This window comes from Piliocolobus tephrosceles, chromosome 1 (assembly GCF_002776525.5).
Source record: "Piliocolobus tephrosceles isolate RC106 chromosome 1, ASM277652v3, whole genome shotgun sequence".
Taxonomy (NCBI): Eukaryota; Metazoa; Chordata; class Mammalia; order Primates; family Cercopithecidae; genus Piliocolobus; species Piliocolobus tephrosceles.
This window is the reverse complement of record NC_045434.1, coordinates 66,492,305-66,513,612: the sequence shown is the minus strand read 5'-3', so window position 1 is coordinate 66,513,612 and position 21,308 is coordinate 66,492,305. Positions and strand designations below refer to the sequence as shown.

Here is a 21,308-nt window from a genome sequence, read left to right as displayed (position 1 = left end):
TCCTTTCCTTTCCTTTCCTTTCCTTTCCTTTCCTTTCCTTTCCTTTCTTTTCCTTTCCTTTCCTTTTCCTTTCTTTTCTTTTTTCTCTTTTCTTTTCTTTTTTTGAGATAGAGTCTCACTGTGTCACCCAGCCTGGAGTGCAGTGGCGCGATCTCGGCTCACTGCAACCTCCGCCTCCCAGGTTCAAGCGATTCTCTGCCTCAGCCTCCTGAGAAGCTGGGATTACAGACGCCTGCCACCATGCCCAGCTAATTTTTGTATTTTTAGTAGGGACAGGGTTTCACCATATTGGCCACGCTGGTCTTGAACTCCTGACCTCAGGTGATCCACCTGCCTTGGCCTCCTGAAGTGCTGGAATTACAGGCATGAGCCACCGCACCCGGCCTCCTGCTTTCAGTTCTTCTATGTATATGCCCAGAACTAGAATTGCTGGATCACATGATAATTCTATTTTAAATTTTTTGAGGTACTGCCATACTGTTTTTCATAGTGACTGTACTATTTTACATTGCCATCAACAGTGCACAGCATTCCAGTTTCCCCACATTCTCACCAATACTTGCTATTTCTGTTTTTTTTGGGGGGTGTGGGGGATAGTGGCCATCCTAGTGCTGTGAGGTGGTATCTCATTGTTGTTTCAATTTGCATTTCCCTAATGATTAATGATGTTTAGCATCTCTTCATGTGCTTACTGGCCACTTGTTTGTCTTTGGTAAGATATTTATTCAAGTTCTTTGCCCATTAAATTTTTTAAAAAATTTAAGTTGATATGTAATATTTGTATATAGTTATGGGGTACCTGTGATATTCTGTTACATCCATAGAATATGTAATGATCAAGTAAGGGTATTTAAGATATCCATCATCACAAGTATTTATTATTTTTGTGTTGAGAACGTTTCAAGTCCTCACTTATTTTGAAATGTACAATACATAGTTACTAACTATAGTCACTCTACTATTGAACAATAGAAATTATTCCTTCTGACTGCATGTTTGTAATCAGTAACCAACCCCTCTTCACCCTCCTGCCCACATGCTGATATCCTTCCCAGTCTCTGTTAACTATCATTCTACTCTCTACCTTCATGAGAGAACCTTTTTAGTTCCCTCGTATCAGTGAGTTCATGCAGTGTTTGTCTTTCTGTGTCTGACTTATTTCATTTAGCATAATGACTTTCAGTTCCATCCACACTACTGCAAATGAATGGAGTTGCATATATCTCTTTGATATGTTGATTTTCTTTCTTTATTTTGAGATGGAGTCTAACCTCTTGCCCAGGCTGAAGTGCAGTAGCACGATCTTGGCTCACTGCAACTTCTGCCTCCTGTCTCAGTCTCCCAAGTAGCTATAATCCCAAGTAGCTGGATTACAGGCATAGGCCACCACACCTGGCTAATTTTTATATTTTTAGTAGAGGCGGGGTTTCACCATGTTGGCCAGGCTGGTCTTTAACTCCTGACCTCAAGTGATCCATCCACCCCAGCCTCCCAAAGTGCTGGGATTAGAGGCATGATCCATTTCACCTGGCCAATTTTCTGTCTCTTGGATAAATACCCAGTAATAGGATTGCTGTATCATATGATAGTTCTATTTTTAATTTTTTTTAGAAATCTCCAAACTGTTGTCTATAGTGACTGCAATAATTTACAGTCCCACCAACAGTATATAAGAGTTCTCTTTTCTCTGCATCCACACTAGTATCTGTTATATTTTGTCTTTCTGATAATAGCAATTTGATAAGATGATATCTCATTATAGTTTTAATTTGAATTTCTTGATGATTAGTGATGTTGAGCATTTTTCATATACTTGTTAACCATTTATACGTTGTATGTCTTTTTTTGAGAAATGTCTGTTCAGGTCTTTTGCCCATTTTAAAAACACATAGTTTTTTTTTCCTATTGAGTTATTTGAGTACCTTGTATATTCTGGATATTAGTCCTTGTTGGATTGATATTTTGCAAATATTTTCTTCCATCAAACAGGTTGTCTTTTCACTTTGTTGATTGTTTCCTTTGCTATGCTGAAGGTTTTTAGTTTAATATAGTCCTCTTTGTCTGTTTTTGTTTTTGTTGCCTGTGCTCTTGGGGCCTTAGTCATAAAATATTTGCCTAGACCAATGTCATGGAGTGTTCTTCCTACATTTTCTTCTGGTTCATAGTTTCAGGTCTTACATTTAAGTTTTTAATCTGTTGTGCATTAATTTTTGTATATGGTGAGAGATAGAGATCTAGTTTCATTCTTCTGCATAGGAACGTTCAGTTTTTCCAGCACCATTTATTGAAGAGACTGTCCTTTCCCCAATGCATGTTCTTGGTTCCTTTGTTGAAAATCACTTGGCTGTAAATACATGCATTTATTTCTGGGTTCTCTGTTCTTGTCCATTGTTCTGTCTATTTTCATACCAATACCATGCTGCTTTGGTTACTATAGCCTTTAATATATTTTCAAGTCAGGTAATGTATTACTTGCAGTTTTGCTCTTTTTGCTTAGGATTGCTTTGGCTATTTGGGTCCCTACAAATTTTGTTTTTTTGTTTTTTTTCTATTTCTGTGAAAAATGTCATTGGTATTTTGATAGGAATTGCAGTGAATCTATAGATTGCTCTTGGTATTATGGTCATTTTAACAACATTAATTTATTCTAATCCGTGAGTATGGCATATATTTCCATTTGTTTGTGTCCTCTTCCATTTCTTTAATAGGTGTTTTATAGTTTTTCCTGTAGAGGTCTTTCACCTCCTTGGTTAAATTTATTCCTAGGTTTTTTTTTTTTTTTTTCTGTAGCTATTGTAAATGGGATTGCTTTCTTGACTTTTTTTTTTTTTTCAGATTGATCGCTGTTAGCATATGGGGACACTGTTGATTTTTGTATGTTGATTTTGTATACTGCAACTTTATTGAACTTGTTTTTTTAGGCTTTTCTGATTATAAAATCATGTCACGTGAATGAGTGAAAATTTGACTTCCTGTTTTCCAGTTTGGATGTCTTTTATTTCTTTCTCTTGCCTGATTGCCCTGGCTAGGACTTCCCGTACTGTGTTGAATAAGAGTGGTGAAAATGGGCATCCTTGTTTAGTTCCAATTATTAGAGAAAAGGTTTCCAGTTTTCCCCATTCAGTATGATGTTAGCTGTGGGTCTGTCATATATCCTTTGCCCATTTTTGAATCAGGTCGTTTGTGGTGTTTTTGGTTGTTGTTGCACAGGGGGTAGTACTTTGAGACTATGTAAATATCCTCTTCCTTGTTTAACTTTTACCCACTAGTTTTAGCATCCTTTGTTGCTTCCTGGCTAAATTATTACAATTATGGTTACCAAATGATGATTTTCTAAGTTCATCATTTCTTATTTAAGGCTTTCATGAAAAATCCTTCCCCTCTCTTGATTTATTTATTCATGAAAAATCCTTCCCCTCTCTTGATTTATTTATTCATGCATTTATTTATGACTTTATGGACTTATTTCCTGTTTTTGCAATGGGTGATAATCTGTTGCTATTCTTTATTTTGATGCCCCAAATGGTTCTAGGTTTGGCTAATGGGATCCCTTTAAAGTTAGCTTCTGTGTCCTAGTAATGTGTGCCTATTATCCTTTGAGCAGTTCTGTACTTACTGGCAGAACAAGATTTTCAGGCTTATCTTGTACCTTTCTTGCCACTGCCCTGGAATCAATCATTTCTCTAAGAAGCCTCGGTGTTTTTTCCTTTTTTCTTTTTTTTAGTGGAGAATGATATTTAGAAAACAAGATCTGGGCACCAAGTGTGCTCCCAGGTCCTGCCAGTGGACAGAGTGAGCGAATACATGCAGGTATATATAGACACACATCTATATTTATATATCTGTCCATGTATATTAAACAACTATTAATTCATACCCACACTTCCAATTGCAATCCAACACTAGAGGATTCATTCTCATTTTCTTCCCTTTCATATTTGTGGCATTGACAGTGAGAACCTGGGGCTTCCAAGATCTGCAATATGTATTACTTATGTGATTAATGCCCCAATATGTGATCATTCTTCATTTGGCTTCTTCATCCCACCTGGGTTCTGACACCCCAGTGCCAGACTACATGAATGCCTGGTGAATGCCTTTTTCACCCTATGTTGGGCTGCCCATGGCAGGCCCCCTTGCAGACGCCATCATCACTCCCCTTAGTTCTGATACCCTGTGCCAGATGCCACATGAATGCCCTCCTTGGCCCAGTTGGGCTCTGAAACTTCACACTAGGCCACCACTGCTGCCCCATGTGAGGATGCCATCCTCATCTCACTCAGTCTCTGATGTCCCAAATCTGCTCCATGACACAAACCTGTCCCATCCTACTCAAGTTTGTCAATCTGTGCTGCCACCTTCCTCCCCCGTGAAGATGCCTATCTTGTTTGGCCTCTATGAGTGGCTTTTAGATTGAATTATTCAGAGCCAAGGATGCTAAAAAATGCTCGACAATGCATCAGACAGTCCCACACAATGAAGGATTGTCCCTCACCAAAGGCCAATAGTATCCTTATTAAGAAGCCCTGACACGAAGGCCTAGAAACAGAAAGGAAATATGGAGGGAAAATATGACTGTGAGTCTCCAACACAGTTTAAGGAAAGACATGAAGTCAGAAATCCAGGTACTAGCAAGCCATTTTAGCATTTGTTCATTCAAGAAGAATGTGTTGATTATTTGCCAAATTTGTTAGCTCCAGGGAATCAGAGATGAATGAACAATGTGCCTGCCTTTAAGGAGAGCACAGCCTAGTCACTGTGGGTAAAATGCTGTATTTCAACAGCTTTCAGAGGCAAGCAGTTGTAAAACATACTATTATTTTGTATACCAAGAAATAAAAAGCTTTCCAATAGATCTGTAACATGATTTTTATCCCTTAGAGTGTTTGTTTTATGTTTGTTGCTACTTACGTTGTTTCTAGTTTTTTTAGTTTGTTTTTGCAACTATAAACAATACAGTAACAACTTGGCTTACACTAGAATGTGGGTGCACAACAGGTATCTTGCCTTGGCCTTCTTGCTCCCTGCCATAGCCCTGGCATCCAGCATAGTGCCTGACTCAGAGTTGACCCTCATGCATATTTTTTGAATAAATGAATGAATGACTATATTTGGGAAGCACTTGTTCAAGTTTGTTTATGGAATAAACTTCTCAGACATGAAGTTATGCTCTCTCTCCCCAACCATTCCTCTTGAAGTACTTAAGCAAACTTCTACTTATGGAAATCAATACAGGCAGCCCTGTATTGATGGGTTGAAAATATTCAGGGTTGGTTAAATCCACAGACGCAAAACCCATGGATACAGAGAGCTGCCTGTATTGATTTCCATATCAGAGGCCAGGCGCGGTGGCTCAAGCCTGTAATCCCAGCACTTTGGGAGGCCGAGATGGGTGGATCACGAGGTCAGGAGATCAAGACCATCCTGGCTAACACGGTGAAATCCCGTCTCTACTAAAAAATACAAAAACTAGCTGGGCGAGGTGGCGGGCGCCTGTAGTCCCAGCTGCTCGGGAGGCTGAGGCAGGAGAATGGCGTGAATCTGGGAGGCGGAGCTTGCAGTGAACTGAGATCCAGCCACTGCACACTCCAGCCTGGGTGACAGAGCGAGACTCTGTCTCAAAAAAAAAAAAAAAGAAAATATTCAGGAAATAATTTTGTGTCTGTATTGAACATGTACACACTTTTAAAATCTTGTCATTATTCCTTAAATAATACAATATAACAGCTATTTACATAGCATTTACATTGTATTAGGTATTATAAGTCATCTAGAGAGGATTTAAAGTATCCAGGAGGTTATGCCTAAGTTATATACAGATACTATGCCATTTCATACGAGAGACTTGAGCATCCATAGATTTTGGTATCTGTGGGAGGCCCTGGAGCCAATCCATTGAAGATCTTGTGAGTGTATACGATTATATTCAAAGGAAGGAAGCACAGCAAGAAGCAAATAATTTCTGAAATGAATTTCTCATAAAAGGTTATGAAAAGAGGCACAAAGCAATGGAAAAACAACACTCCCAACAACTTATTGAACTACTTCTATGATTATAAAAGTTACACATGCATGCATACACACACAATGAAAATTTGGAAAATGAAGAAAAATATGAAGCTAAAAATAAAAATCATTCATTGTTCTGTAGTTTAGATATAATCATGCTAGTATTTTGGAAAATGTCCTTCCAGAGATATAGATATAGCTATGGATACAGATACAGATATAAATTATATATAGTACAACTAGTTATTTTCCTACTGCCAGACATTTAGGTTACTTCCAATGTTTTGCAATTTAAAAAATCCTACAACAAATGTTTTTGTACCTAAATCTGTGACTAATTTAATAGCTATTTCCTTGATATAGTATTGCACTTAGACTGGGTAAAATAAAGGAAACATTCTTTTTTTTTTTTTTGAGATGGAGTTTCACTCTGTTTTGCCCAGGCTGGAGTGCAGTGGTACGATCTCAGCTCACTGCAACCTCCGCCTCCCAGGTCAAGTGATTCTCCTGCCTCAGCCTCACAAGTAGCTGGGACTACAGGCACCCAGCACCATGCCCAGCTAATTTTTGTATTTTTAGTAGACACGGGGTTTCGCTATCTTGGCCAGACTGGTTTCGAACGCCTGACCTCGTGATCCGTCCGCCTCAGCCTCCCAAAGTGCTGGGATTACGGGCATGAACCACCGGGCCCGGCCAAAGGAAACATTCTTAAAGCTACTGGTACATATTTCCAAATTACCTTCGACAAAATGACAAATGAAGACATAGACTTTAAAAAATACACAAAAATAAAAAACAGTTAAATGAATATAAGAATCATGCATTTTTCCTACTCTGAGTACAGTTATCCCCCAGTATTCAAAGGGGGATTGGTTTCAGGATCTTCTGTGGATACCAAAATTCACAGATACTCAAGTCCCTCATATATAAAATGGTGTAGTATTTGCATATTACCTATGCACATCCTCCTGTATACTTTAAATCATCTCTAGATTACTTATAATACCTAATTCAGTGCCTACATCTTATATCATTTCTGTGAATTCAACATAGTACTCAGCATGTGGTAAACTCAAGTTTTACTTATTATAACTCTGTTAATTTATTCCCCCCATTTTTTTTGATCCACATTTGGTTGAATCCACAGATGTAGAACCCAGGCATACAGAGTGCTGGCTATATACTGATCCTGTCCTTTTTCTTTTCTTTTTCTTATTGTTAAGAAATTCAAGTGCCAATGTTGAAGCTTAAGCACAGGATCTATACCGAGTCTAATTTGGGCACATTTATATTCTCCTTTCCTTAAGACCTAGTTTTCTATTTGTGTTTTTCCAGATAGAATGTATCTGTTGTAAGCCTTCTCAAATTCCTTGGTAAGGAGACATAAAGACACAAATGATGGTAGAACCTTGCTATTTCCAACCACAAGTGCACTTGAATGAAACCTGTGGTCTAGCAGAGATAAGTAACCTCGACTACCTAGCCTTTCCAGAAGAAAACACGAAGCAACAGTGATTATGGGTAGCATTGTATTATTCTCAGCCTGCACTAAATTGTCACTGTCTTCATCAAAGAGTCATCCTCCATTTCAAATCTTTCCCACCCCTTTCTTTTTGGGGCAGATGCAGAATTGAATTCCTAGAAAAATCTAGCAGATTCTGTCTCAATCCTCCCAGTGTTGCCCAAACACGATCTCTTAAAGTTAGGCAACAATGAATGATTACATTTTATAGAACAAATTTTCTGGAATTTTTATGCCCAGGTTGCTGATTTTACTCTGATCTCCGATCTCCTTCTTGGCATTCTTATAGGCCCTATGGATGACATGTCTACATACACACATACCTCACCTCTGCATACTTCCACCCATCCCCCAACACACAGTTCAACCCTGTGTGGCCGTCGCCGCTCCCCATCCCTCATGTAAATGCTTACATTCACATGGATAAACACTTCCACTCACCTCAGAAATCCTGGTTCCTGAAGATTATTTCTGAGGTAATTGGATTTAAGAGTAAAGAGGCATCTTTTCTTAGAAAAATGAGAACAATTGTGGCAAGGGATAAATTGCCCCTTTCCACTCTAGTTCTAAGGCCCGTTCAGAATCTAGAGTTTGGGTTCCCCCCTCCACCAATACCCCAAGGCATAGCCATACATTGAGACATTGGCCCACCTTTCAGGAAGGAGTGGGTATGCCAGAACTGAACTGAAGGCAGGGATGACATTAACATCTGTATATCCTTGTCTATGCAAAACATTGCTATAGGTCTTCCAAGTCCTGTTAGTTGATATGTGTAGTTGAAAAACCTGTTTTTTTCCCCCTCTTCATAATGTTGAATTTTTGAAATAGGTTTAGACCACACAGGCAGACCTCCACTGACAAATAGGTTAAGATCCAGCAAGTGACTTCATCTGTTGGTTTGAGTTTTCCCACAAAGCACTGTCTTATGAATGTTTGCCCCTGGCTAGTCAACTCAAAGTGCCTGAAAGACTGCACACGTACATTAAAAAACAGTATGAAACAATGCTGCGAATGAGTAAAACAGAAAAGGAATACATTTGAATAAGACTGTATATAGATAAAGCTGATTTTTTAAAAAGATTTACTTGGAGAAAGGTGAATAGTTAACTGGAGATACTTTATGGAGCTTCTCAAGAGAAGTCTGAGCATTCAAAAGTTTTTGACAAGGTTCTTTTATTCCTTTTGATCTATTTTCATTTTGAATATTTAAAGCAACCAAGTCTTTTATGACGTCCAAATTCACTTCAAAATATACCTTGCATTTTCCTTGATCCAGAAGGATTACTATCCCTACACATATGCTTGCCGAGTATGTTTAACGTTTGTGTTATTAGTAATTATGAGTAGTATTAGTTGTATTTGAATTACCAATAAACCCAAAAAAGAGAAATGATGAGGAAGTCAGATTTCTAAGGTTAACTTACCAAAATATAGTAGATAAAGACAAAGAAGAAACATTGAAATGGCTCTGGTGAGTTCTGAAAAAGACTTCATAGGAGGTAGTGGGCTAAGTAGATTTTGAGAGGAGAAAGGAGCAGAGGAATACAGGGTTTTGTCCATGATTCCTCTCAGGGGCATAAAGCAGATGGAGAAATGGCCTTAGATGCTCAGTTCTAGCTGCCATGTGTGCAACTGCTGACACATGCCACAGTGATGGGATTCACCAAGCCCAGGAGCCCGAAAATGAAATCAACTTTACTTTTCTAATGTTGAACCTAAGATGACCTATTTTGACTAATGTCAGATAAACTTTTTTTCCAGATGTTTTCAAATGTTCTCTGCCCACTCCAGTGATTTTTCAGTCAAATTGAAGTATTAATATCTCTACTTCAGTTTGTTTCATGAATACTATATAGGTATCCTCTTTCCATTCTTTCTCCTACCCCACTGTCCCCTGCACACACTGCCTGATGGAAGGACTTTGTTTTTTGTGATGGACCTTGCATGTGGAGGGAATGAGTCTTATGTGTGTGTGTGTGTGTGTGTATGTATGTGTGTGTGTGTGTGTGTGTGGTTCATATGTGGGATGGCCTGGAGGGTATACTCTTTTTCTAGTCTTACGTGTTTTTAGCATGGGTGATGTGGGAGAGGTTGCTAGTTGTTTATCAATGTCAGTGTATTTTACAGAAATAGAACTCCTGATTTTTAGTTGGACACCTGTTCCCTTTGAATAAAGGTAACAATTGCAGCCAGCTGTGGCAGAAGAAAAGTGTACACTTTCCAGGTGGTATCCTTCTTTTTTCATTTTCTTGAGTTAGAATTCAGACATGCCAATGAGCCATCTTGAACATGCAGTTGTAAACAAGCACTCTAGGACTGGTGGTTCTGAGATAGAAGGCCTCCTGGACAGCCTCATGGGACAGAACTACTGTATCAGCCCTGGACTGCCTATCCAGCGTGTTTTGTGTGAGATAAATAAATTTAGATTTGCTTAAGCCATTGTAAATTCGGGTCTTTGTTATAGTAGCTGAACTTACATTCTAACTAGCAAGTGGTGGAAGGAGAGGAGGCTAATCAATGTAACGGGATGTTACACATACAAGAAACTTGCTCAATAGGTTGCCAAGAAAAGGTGGTGAATAGTGGACAGATGTGGACTACAAAGAGGTTCCCAGAAGCAGCAATATTGTCTCTGTTAATGCTACAGAGATAACCAAGCCTTTAAGGAACATATTAGAAGTATAGCATTCCCATGTAATGCAATACCCAGAAATGCATTGTGGATAAAAACAATTCTTTATCACTGAAACTCAATAAACAACTTAATGTATTCCCTAGAAGAAATGATTAAAACTCCATCCCAGTACTGTTTGGCTGACCTTAAGATCAACTTGATGTTTAGCATCCCATATTTATAGAGTTTAGATTTTAAAGAGGAAGGATTAATGAACATGTTTACTGACTGATTAAAAGAATACATCATAAAGCAGAGAATATTCTTCAGTTGCGGCAAGACAGCAATGTGTCTGTACTTTGCAAGTTCACAGACAGGTTTCAAGGCAAAAAAGCTGGAATCTTTTGGCTACACAAACAATAAACACCAAAGATACTCATCCAGCTAGATTTCCCGCCTCCCATAGTTCACGGAAATTACCAAGTTTCATTCAGTAAGTGTAGGAGATACAGGGAAACAGAGATTATCAGAATTTCATCACGTCCTTGGGCTCAACAGTAATTCTTAGTCCTTCTGAGCACATTTAGATCATGGGTACAGTCTAGAAAGTTACATTCTTCAAAGGTGAAATACATCCTTTGCCTAGAGTCAATGTATTATTTAATCAACTGAAATCATTAAAGCCACCTACATCATGACTGATGTGAGAAGTTTGGCCAATGCCCTGGGATGGATTGGGGATGTGCCCAGCACCCTCCCACTCAGTATGCATCCGGAAGCTCTCCCTTTCTTCCAGCCCAGAGAGAGTCTGTGTCTGGGGAGGGGTGGGGAGTCTGTGTTGTCTGGGAAGCACCGGGATGCATATCAATCACTCTGTTTGGTGGGTAGCACAGACACACTGCCCCTTTATCCAATCACTATGCAGGCCCTCCCTGGGCCAGAATGGAGAACTCGTTACAACACAGATGGTGCTATTAGTTTCAATAAGAATGTTTGTGAAGTGCTTAATAGTTTACAGAGTCCTCTAGGTTATTTGTTTTTATTTTGCCAGGAACTACACTTAGATGGCAGATTTTGATCCTGGTGTTTGCACTTTCCTTCTAACTGACTAATCAACAAAGATGTGCGGAACTTGTCTCCTGGATCTATGATAAAAATGGGCCTAGAAATGTCCCGAGCTGGGAACTCACTGGTTTTTTCACTGGTGATGGCTTCTGATACTACCACCATCCAGAACACCAGGGACCTCTCTTGATCCCACAGAGATCTTTTCATGAATATTTCCCTGGACACATTTCCTCCCTACCCAGCTGGTTGTTTAAATTGATCTTTTCATGTTAACATGTTCAGATTTTGGAGAATACACCCAGTATAGGCAGGTCTGTTCATCTTTTTTTTTTTTTTTTTTCTTGTTGTTCATTTTATTTAGCTCTAGCTTAGCCCACTTATCAGACAATGGTGTGTTGTTGAAATAGTTCACTTCTCTGTTCTACCTTCACATTACATAACTTCACCAACCTATGGTTTTTGGTTATGGAGGAAGCAAAGTCCTTTTTATCCATTGTGACTAGGTCTCTCACTTAGGACCAAGACAGGCTGTACCTCCAGCAGCCTCTCAAGTCCCTTCAACCTCGCTTTGTAGAAAACAATTCAGGCTTCCAATGGGCACTCTGAACTGCTGCTTTTTCTCTGTTACTTAAAAGAATTCTGTAGCCCATCTACCTTGACCAATCCCTCATTTTTTTATGGTGTCACTAGTTTGTAACAGTGTCTCCTTTACTCAGGATACATGCCTCTCATTGAGTCCACAAATCACCCCCCTGCAAGTCTCTTATCAGTACATCTGCCTGCTCATGCGTATGAGTAAGCTGTTAATCAGCTTTTGTTTAATATTACTATGAACATTTCAACTTCAAGTTAATATTGTAACTAGGTCTCTCCCTTAGGACCAGAACAGGCTGTACCTCCAGCAGCCCCTCAAGTCCCTTTGACCTTCCTTTGTAGAAAACAATTCAGGCTTCCAATGGGCAATCTGAGCTGCTGCTTTTTCTCCATTACTTAAAAGAATTTTGTAGCCCACCTACCTTGACCAATCCCTTATTACTTCTCTGCATGGAAACTGATAAAAATTTATGTCTACTTCAGAGGCTAGCATCATCCCTGGCATTTTTTTTTTTCTTTTACCTTCCACATTGGTCCCTCTCCCACTCACCAGCCAAAGAAGAGACGACAACAATGCTTCCATTGCTCTGCTTCAGCATGGGCAAGGCAGCTACAGTCAGGACCACATAACTGAGGAAGTTGACCTCCATGCTTTTGCGCACATGGTGAATATCATCATGAAAAAGATTCAAAGAAGTGTTGGTGATGTGGTTGAGAATGAGCATGTCTAGTCCTCCTGCAAGAGATGGTTATATTAAGAAATCATCTGGGGTTGATACCTTTCTCATTCTCCTCCCAAAAGCTCTTTGGTGACCCCAAGGGCAAAGTTCAGAGGAGGAGGGAAGAGAAACAGCCTTACCCATGAGCTTTCCTGCTTGGGCAACAAATTGCTCTGCGAAGGTCATGTCTTCCATGGTGCCAGCAATGTAGTGTGCTGAGGCTGCTCCAAGTTCCAGGCAGTGGGAAACCACCTGCAGTGACAAAGCAGAAATGGCATCAGTCTCAGCTACTGACTTTTGGGGTATAGTATCTGAAGTAATGGGGGGCTTAAATGAGAGATTGCTCATAGCCCTGTTTAGGTAAGAAATGGTAAGTATGTTTGTGTGTGTGTTGCCGAATATAACCCTCATGATCATCATCCTCTGTCTGAAATATTTTCTGGAACATGGTGGTGTTTAAGTGAATAAATCACAGTGCTGGGGTTTAAGTTCATGATTCATGCTCATGGCTTCTGTGAATAGGTATTTCTGAAGGCAATGTGAGTGTAGATGCTGGTTACTATGTGGGTAGCTCTAGGTTTGTGAATGTTTGTACATCCTTGGGTTTGTGAGTCCATGAGAGGGCATGTGCCTGGGAGTCTGCATGGGTATGAGGATATGTATTCATGAGCAGGTACTGGGATTTAAGTTTTTGAACACATCTCTATTTATCTGTAGTTCCATGTGTAAATGTGTGTGACTAGGCATGTCTGTGAGCATATATAGCTCAAGGACTCTGTTGCAGAATATATTACACACACACACACACACACACACACACGAATGAATATTTAAATGCATACTTTTATATTCCTGTGGGTTTTTTGGTGTTTGAATCTATATATGAGAGTGCAAAATTAAGCGTGTGTGTGTGTGTGTGTGTGCATGTGTATCTGTATATAGATCTGCGATATGCTAGCTTCTGTGTATATGTGAGCATATATAAGAACACATCTGGGCATGTGAGGGTACATGTATCTGCGGGCATGGAACCCTCACCTTCTGTAGAGTTTCTTTTGACCTCGCTGTTACCACCACGTGGGCTCCCATCTTCGCCAGATGATAAGCCATCTCTCTTCCGATCCCTTTGCTGGCCCCTGTGACAATCACTTTCTTTCCTTGGAGCATCTCTGAGGAACCCCAAAAGGAAGTGAGGACCATACCCAAGTTGGCAGCAAAATTCTTTCTCCCTCTCTGGATATAGGCAGCCTTATCTCAATTTGTAACTTAAAGGTTATGAGCCCAGATCAGTTTGTCACAAACTGCCTAAATCACTGTGGGAACAGGCCACGTCTTTCATAAACATGCTCTGAAGTGGGAGGTTTGGGCTGACAGCCTCCCTACTGTCATTTCTAAAAACCTCCATGGAAAGAGATCATAGGATGAGGCCAGAAAAGTCATGCATGGTTCAGCTAAAATGCTGGAGTTCCAGACATTTCTGGACTCTTTCAATTTTGCTCAATTGAAAGTATATTTAACAAGGAATCAAAACACATGTGTTCATAGAAATTCCAGGGATTTTCCCTCACTTCTATGTAGTCATCATCTCCAGAGATTTTTTTTTCTTTGCCTCCCACTTATCAGTTTCTTCATAGAGCCCAATTAGCTGGCTGAGTTGTGAATTTGGGTATTACTCTCATTTTTGTAGAATATTTGAAATTGCTTTCCATTAAGGGTGCCAAATAAAGCATGGCCTATTTGGCAAGATTTTGGCTACACGATTACCCTCCCTACACATTCCCCCCTGCCCACAGCCTGTAGCTGGAGGACACAAAAGTACTGTTTTACCTCAGGGTTCCCTCATTTTCACCAACTTTGAGGATCAAGAACCATCTTGGTCCTCAGGAACACTAAGCACCCCTGTGTTTTTAAAACCTATTCCTCCAAAGTGAGACACATGGGTACTTACCTGGTCTGAATTCCTCATGTGCAGAATAGTAGTAGTAGGCCATGAAGAGCCCCAGAATGGGGAGGAGATATTTTTTCATAAAAGCCATCCGACAGGGAGCTGGCCTGAAGACTCCTGTAGGACACACAGAGAGAACCTACAGAGCTTTCTACAACCTCCTAAGCAGGCAGCAGCCTCTGAATTGTGACATCAGGGACGGGGGAGGCTGGAGTAGTCTCAGGCAGTGCTAGCCAATTTCCCTGTCAGAGCAGCGATTGGCTTTGGGTGGGATCCCATTCGTCCCTGGCAGCCTGTGTGGTGGATTTCATAATGGACAATGTTTACTCCATTTCATTGAGCAAGAGGAGACTTCCAGATGGCCAAGCTCATGACTGTACAGGACTGGATTCCTGAGCATCCCTACCCAAGTCCATCTTACTCTTAACACCATTTACGCCAGGGATCAATGATCTTTCAAAAGAGATTTGTCAAAGACAGAGAGAGAGGAGTGCATGTAGGGCTTCTGGGGGGAAATGTGAGTAATAGCAAAGAGAGCCAAACTCAAGCCAAATCTCACTTTCAGTCCCCCTACTCCCCCACCCAGTCGGAAGCAATTAAAAATAACAGCACAAAACAGCAAAATAAGCTTAAGAAAAAAAATGTGCACATTTTGGGAAAAAATAATGAAAGCAAACAAGCTCTATAAGCCCCACACTCAAGTTCAATGAAAAAGTATTACAACATCAAAGGAGAAATTGCAAGCCAGCCAGAACCCAGATGGCGGGAAATCCAAGACTGGTTCAAGACTCAAAGGCAAGTGCAATGGATCGTACACTTATTACTTTAACAGAGAACAAAGAAGAAATAATGAGTGACAAAAAAGGCACTAAACTATTAAACTGGGTCTTGTAAATTCTGTAGAGGAACAAGAAACATGGAGAAGATGCTAGGAAGAGGCAACCTGATGTAGAAGAAAAAAGAACTAGCATTAGGCAAGTGAAACTAGCTGGGGACGCCCACACCAGCTAAAAATAGATCTAGTAACAGTAAAAGGATGAGGGTGGTGAGAAACCCCTAGCAATTTAGAATTTATTATCAGGGAATATAAAAATAACCACCTCAGTATGTCTGTAGCATGAATTCATTAAGGAACAATCCTCAAAGAATTTAAGCTGTATCATTGTTAAGTTTTTCAACTCAAAACCAACCAATCAAATCATGGAAATTACCCCATCACAATGCAATCCTGAGTTCTGTAAGTTATCAGAAGAGCAGGGAAAAAATTTAAATGTGATAATAAGTATCAGTGCTTTGGAGGAGGGATAGGAGTTGGGAGTAGTGGGGGACAGAATTTACACAAGGTTAAGGGAAATTAAGTTATGATTCCAAGTGCAGTATCTGGAAACACTCATCAAATTTTCACTTTAGAGTAAGAGAAAATAATTTAAGACCCAGAGGAGATGAAACAATTTGTCAACAAAGGCTCACAGCTGTGAGGGTCACTTGTAGAAAACAATGGAGATTTGAGAACAGTTGAGGGCTAGACAGAGCTCGAGGTCTATGAAGGACAAAAAGAGATAAAAGATAAAATTAAAGAAAAAATTAGATTACATGCCTTTAGAACTGTAAGATACATTTGTATAATTTTATAAAGATATGCATGATACCAAGATATATTACAGACTAGACTCCGTTTTCATCCCTAGAGGAAAGGAAGTGCCGGCCAGAACCCAGATAAGGTTTATTTTCTTAATCCTATACTATTAATAGTAAGATTGTAGGAAACAATGAAAAGTTATTTTGAAATATGATGATACTGAAATGATAGAAAGATGGGCAGACTAGGGACCTTTATTGTCTGACGTAAAAAAGAAATAAAGAATTTTAAAGTCCATTAAGAAAACATAAATTTAAAGAAAGCAAAAATAACAATGAGTAAGATAAACTGCAGAGTAATAGAACACAAAGCAAATGCATTAACAATTGCTGATTGTTGGCTCCATTAAAAAATGAAGTCCAACATTGTGTGGCCTCAAAAGACACATTTAAACCCAAAGACACAAACAGATTAATAATTAGATGACCTAATAGCTACGATGCTAGAAAATAAGGATATGTCAAAAGCATCCAATAAAGTGATTTTCATGGGATTAGATAAAACAATTGCTATATAAAATGCATTGATGAGAAACAAGCACACTGTGTAATGGTAGTTGATGCATTAAATCTTAGCAGTTCTCAAATTTTTGGTCTCAGGACCCTTGATACTCCTAATAATTTCCAAGGACCTCAAAGAACTTTTGCCTGTGCAGGTTTTACCTATTGATACTGCTATTACAGTTGATGCATTAGAAATTAAGACTGAGGATTTTTTTCTAAAACTCAAGAATACATAAGCATACATTCCATTAGCAGTCAGGGCAGTGGCATTAGCATACATCCCGTAGCCTCTGGAAAAATAAGGTAATGTCTTAGTGTCATTATGAAAATAATTTTGACCTTTCAACCCTTCAAGAGGGTCTCAGAGACCCATGGGGACCACACTTTAACCATATTATATAATAAACATCTAATCTACTTTGTGTCCATATTTACACGACTGGTTCTCTCATTAGCTTGTAAACTCCTGGAGGACATGGATTATGTCTTTTTCATCTTTGTCTCTTTCCATTTCCCACTAGCCTTGCTTCAAAATAGGCATTCAATAAACTTGCTGTTTTAGTGTTTTTGAGATACTGCAGCAATAAGAAAATTGCTATCTTCCTGGAGCCTGGTTTAATCTGGGGAAATCACTGGGATTCAGCATTCTGGTCAGAACAGATCAATCCCATCCCCCAAATCTTCTTTCTGGGGTTCTCAACAAAGTTTTAAAAAATAACAAAGACAAAATGAAATACAACTGTTGCGGCTAGCATTTGTTTCAAGTCAAGTATTCCCTGATTGAATTAAAGTTCCATAGCAAAAGAGTGAACTGTTCACTCCTTGCGCCCTCCTTTGTAATGCACTGACCATTCACATTCCAGAGCAGGCTTTCACGGGATACCTGGAGCCCACTTGCACAGAATGGGCTTTTCACTGCTGGAGGTGAGTATTAGAGCCCAGCCGGGAATTCTCTCTGATTTGATCATTCCCACCGGAATAAATGGAATCAAGCACAAGCAACCGAGTGAAAAGTGCATAGGGGCTGAGAACAAGAATGGGACCATGAAGGATGGGCCAGATCTGGGGAGACTGATAGGAGATGGCAAAAATGTGAGGAGGGGCAGCCAGAGGAGAAGTTCCTTGCATTTGGCATAAAACGTAGATCATGAAAGAAACACCTGCCATTTAGAAGGTGGCAGCTGTAGTGCTTTTTCATGACTGTTTAGTAGCTTTGTTAAGCAAGTAGTCTCTTTTGAAAATGAATCTTCTCGGGCAAACCTGAGTAAAAAGTAGGTGAACACTGTGTTCAGAGGTTCTGCCTTTCCTGGGAGAATAACACTGCAACGTTGAAACAGGAGAGGATCTTAATATTAAATGAGAATTGATAGGGTTTGGCTATGTCCCCACCCAAATCTCAACTTGAATTGTATCTCCCACAATTTCCACATGTTGTGAGAGGGACCCAGGGGGAGGTAATTGAATCATGGGGGCTGGTCTTTCCCGTGCTTTTCTCGTGATAGTGAATAAGTCTCACGCTCTGATGGGTTTATCAGGTGTTTCCGCTTTTGCTTCTTCCTCATTTTTCTCTTGCCACTGCCATGTAAGAAGTGCCTTTTACCTCCTTCCATGATTCTGAGGCCTCCCCAGCCATGTGGAACTGTAAGTCCAATTAAACCTCTCTTTGTTCCCAGTTTCAGGTATGTCTTTCTCAGCAGTGTTAAAATGAACTAATACAGTAAATTGGTACCAGTAGTGTGGGCTATTGCTGAAAAGATATCTGAAAATGTGGAAGTGACTTTGGAACTGGGTAACAGGCAGAGGTTGGAACAGTTTAGAGGGCTCAGAAGATAGAAAAATGTGGGAAAGTTTAGAACCTCCTAGAGGCTTGTTGAATGGCTTTGACAAAAATTCTGATAGTGATATCAACAATAAGGTCCAGACTGAGGTAATCTCAGATGGAGATGAGGAACTTGTTGGGAACTGGAGCAAAGGTAACTGTTATTATGTGTTAGCAACAAGACTGGTGACATTTTGCCCCTGCCCTTGAGATTTGTGGAACTTTGAACTTGAGAGAGGTTTTTAGGGTATATGGCAGAAGAAATTTCTAAGCAGCAAAGCATTCAAGAGGTGACTTGGGTGCTGTTAAAAGCATTCCATGTTAAAAGGGAAACAGAGCATAAAAGTTCAGAAAATTGGCAGCCTGATGATATAAAAAAGAAAAACATTGTTTGAGGAAAAATTCAAGCCAGCCGCAGAAATTTGCATACATAGCAAGGAGCCAAATATTAATCCCCAATACCATGAGGAAAATGTCTCCAAGCCATGTCAGAGACCTTCACAGCAGCCTCTCCTATCACAGGACCAGAGGCCCAGGAGGAAAAAGTGGTTTCATTGGCTGGGCCCAGGGTCCCTGTGCTGTGTACAGGCTAGGGACTTGGTGCCCTGCGTCCCAGCTGAAAGGAGCTGAAAGTGGCTGAAAGGAGCTAGCCTAGAGCTCAGGCTTTCACTTCAGAGGGTGGATACCCAAGTCTTGGCAGCTTCTACATGGTGTTGAGCCTTCCACCTGGTGCACAGAAATCAAGAATTGAGGTTTGGGAACCTCTCCCTAGATTTCAGAAAGTACAGAAATGCCAGGATTCCCAAGCAAGTTTGCTGCAGGGGCAGGGCCCTTAAGGAAAACCTCTGCTAGGGCAATGTGGAAGGGAAATGTGGGGTTGGAGACCTGACACAGAGTCCCTACTGGGACACTGCCTAGTGGAGCTGTGAGAAGAAGGCCAGCATCCTCCAGACCCCAGAATGGTAGATCCACTGGCAGTTTGTGCCATCTGCCTGGAAAGCCACAGACACTCGATACCAGCCCCTGAAAGCAGCCAGGAGGGAGGCTGAACCCTGCAAAACCACAGGGTGGAGCTGCCCAAGACCATGGGAACCCACCTTTTGCATCAGTGTGACGTGGAGTCAAAGGAGATCATTTTGGAGCTTTAAAATTTGACTACCACTTTGGATTTTAGACTTGCATGGGCTCTGTAACCCCTTTGTTTTGGCCAATTTCTCCCATTTGGAATGGCTGTACTTACCCAACACCAGTACCCCTGTTGTATCTAGGAAGTAACTAGCTTGCTTTTGATTTTACAGGCTGATAGGCAGAAGGGACTTGCCTTGTCTCAGATCAGACTTTTGGACTGTGGGCTTTTGGGTTAATGCTGAAATGAGTTAAAACTTTGGGGGACTGTTGGGAAGGCATGATTGGTTTTGAAATGTGAGGACATGAGATTTGGAGGGGCCAGGGGTGGAATGATACGGTTTGACTGTGTCCTCACCCAAATCTCAACTTGAATTGTATCTCCCAGAATTCCCACGTGTTGGGGGAGGTACCCAGGGGAGGTAATTGAATCATGGGGGCCGGTCTTTCTCCTGCTATTCTTGTGATCTGATGGGTTTATCAGGAGTTTCTGCTTTTGTTTCTTTCTCATTTTTCTCTTATTGCTGCCATGTAAAAAGTGCCTTTCACCTACTGCCATGATTCTGAGGCCTCCCCAGTCAAGTGGATCTGTAATCCAGCTAAACCTCTTTTTGTTCCCAGTTTCGGGTATCTCTTTACTAGCAGTGTGAAAACAAGCTAATACAATAATGCATAAAATTCTCCCTTTCTTGCCACTCCCAACCCCATTCTCACCCCAGTTCCTCAGGTCTGATTTTAGGAACTCACAGCTGCCAAGATCTTTTCCTCGCTATAGAAAGAACTATCATTTCATGCGATTTTATCCAATAATAGACTTCCTCCTCCTTCCCTTCCTCCTGTTCTCCTCCCTCATGTGTATGTCTAATGAGGGGAGAAGTTCTCATTTGTCAATCCTTCATGTCAATCTCAATGGACAGATTTATTCTATTTTTTACCTAATGGAATCTTGGATCTGAGAGAATGAAGTAGGCATAGGATAAATTCCCCTCTGTGTGCTTTCCCATTCCTGCCTGGCACATGTAGCTTGTGGTAGGGGACTGAGGGGGTAGAATACCTGGAATCTATTTGCCTTGGAGAGCCAAGGGCCTTCTAGGAAAGAAGAGACCCTCAAGAGGTCATGAGCATGGTCTGATCCCTGCCCCCCGTGGAGATGGAGGTGCAAACAGTTCTTTTTATAATTAAAAAAAAAAAAAAATCCTGTTGTTTTTATGTTTTAAGGGCATGATCTAAGTAGACAGTTCTAAGCATGTTGTAATTGTAGTTTTTCAGGATTTTCCCTCTTGCCTAGCTCCTGTGGATTTACACCTGAGCGTAAAAGAGAGGGGGGGCCATGTAATAACTAAACAAAGTTATTCAATGAAAGATTTGTTGAAACACTGGCAGCATGGGGAGCAGTGGAAGAGCCCCGCACAGCTGAGAGGACTGACCTCAGCATGGCCACCACAGGGCTTTGGCCCATCTTGTGTTTTTTCTTGGTTGGTCAGCTTAACTTTCAGGAAGCACACTAGGGTGACACCACAGCCCCAGCCAGGTAGGCATCTCAAGGTTCCAGGGATGTCAGCATTAGAAGGAAGTCACTTGTCCCTGGTGGGACATAGGGTTGCTAGATTTAGCAAATAGAAATACAGAATGTCCAGTTGAATCTGAATTTCAGATAAATGACAAATAGTTATTTTAAGGATGTCTGTCTGTCTGTCTGTCTATCTATCTATCTATCTATCTATCTATCTATCTATCTATCTATCTATCTA

General features: G+C 40.5%; 2 protein-coding genes across 4 annotated transcripts in view; one reads left to right on the top strand and one right to left on the bottom strand.

The window, feature by feature from the left end:
* The window catches only part of LAMB3 (laminin subunit beta 3), a 160,809-nt gene that overhangs the window by 49,267 nt on the left and 90,234 nt on the right, over positions 1 to 21,308 (top strand). The window lies entirely within an intron of this gene.
* HSD11B1 (hydroxysteroid 11-beta dehydrogenase 1) overlaps positions 1 to 21,308 on the bottom strand; it is a 54,026-nt gene that overhangs the window by 15,723 nt on the left and 16,995 nt on the right. The window contains exons 3-6 of one of the 3 annotated variants that reach the window (XM_023198331.1): positions 14,475 to 14,610; positions 13,565 to 13,695; positions 12,667 to 12,778; positions 12,358 to 12,543 (exon numbers count right to left, since the gene is read on the bottom strand). In XM_023198331.1, the coding sequence (XP_023054099.1) occupies positions 12,358 to 12,543; positions 12,667 to 12,778; positions 13,565 to 13,695; positions 14,475 to 14,562 (517 nt within the window). In that variant the 5' untranslated portion in view covers positions 14,563 to 14,610. Of the gene's footprint in view, positions 1 to 12,357; positions 12,544 to 12,666; positions 12,779 to 13,564; positions 13,696 to 14,474; positions 14,660 to 21,308 lie in introns of those variants that run through there. The other 2 variants (XM_023198332.1, XM_023198330.2) reach the window with 2 other exon arrangements.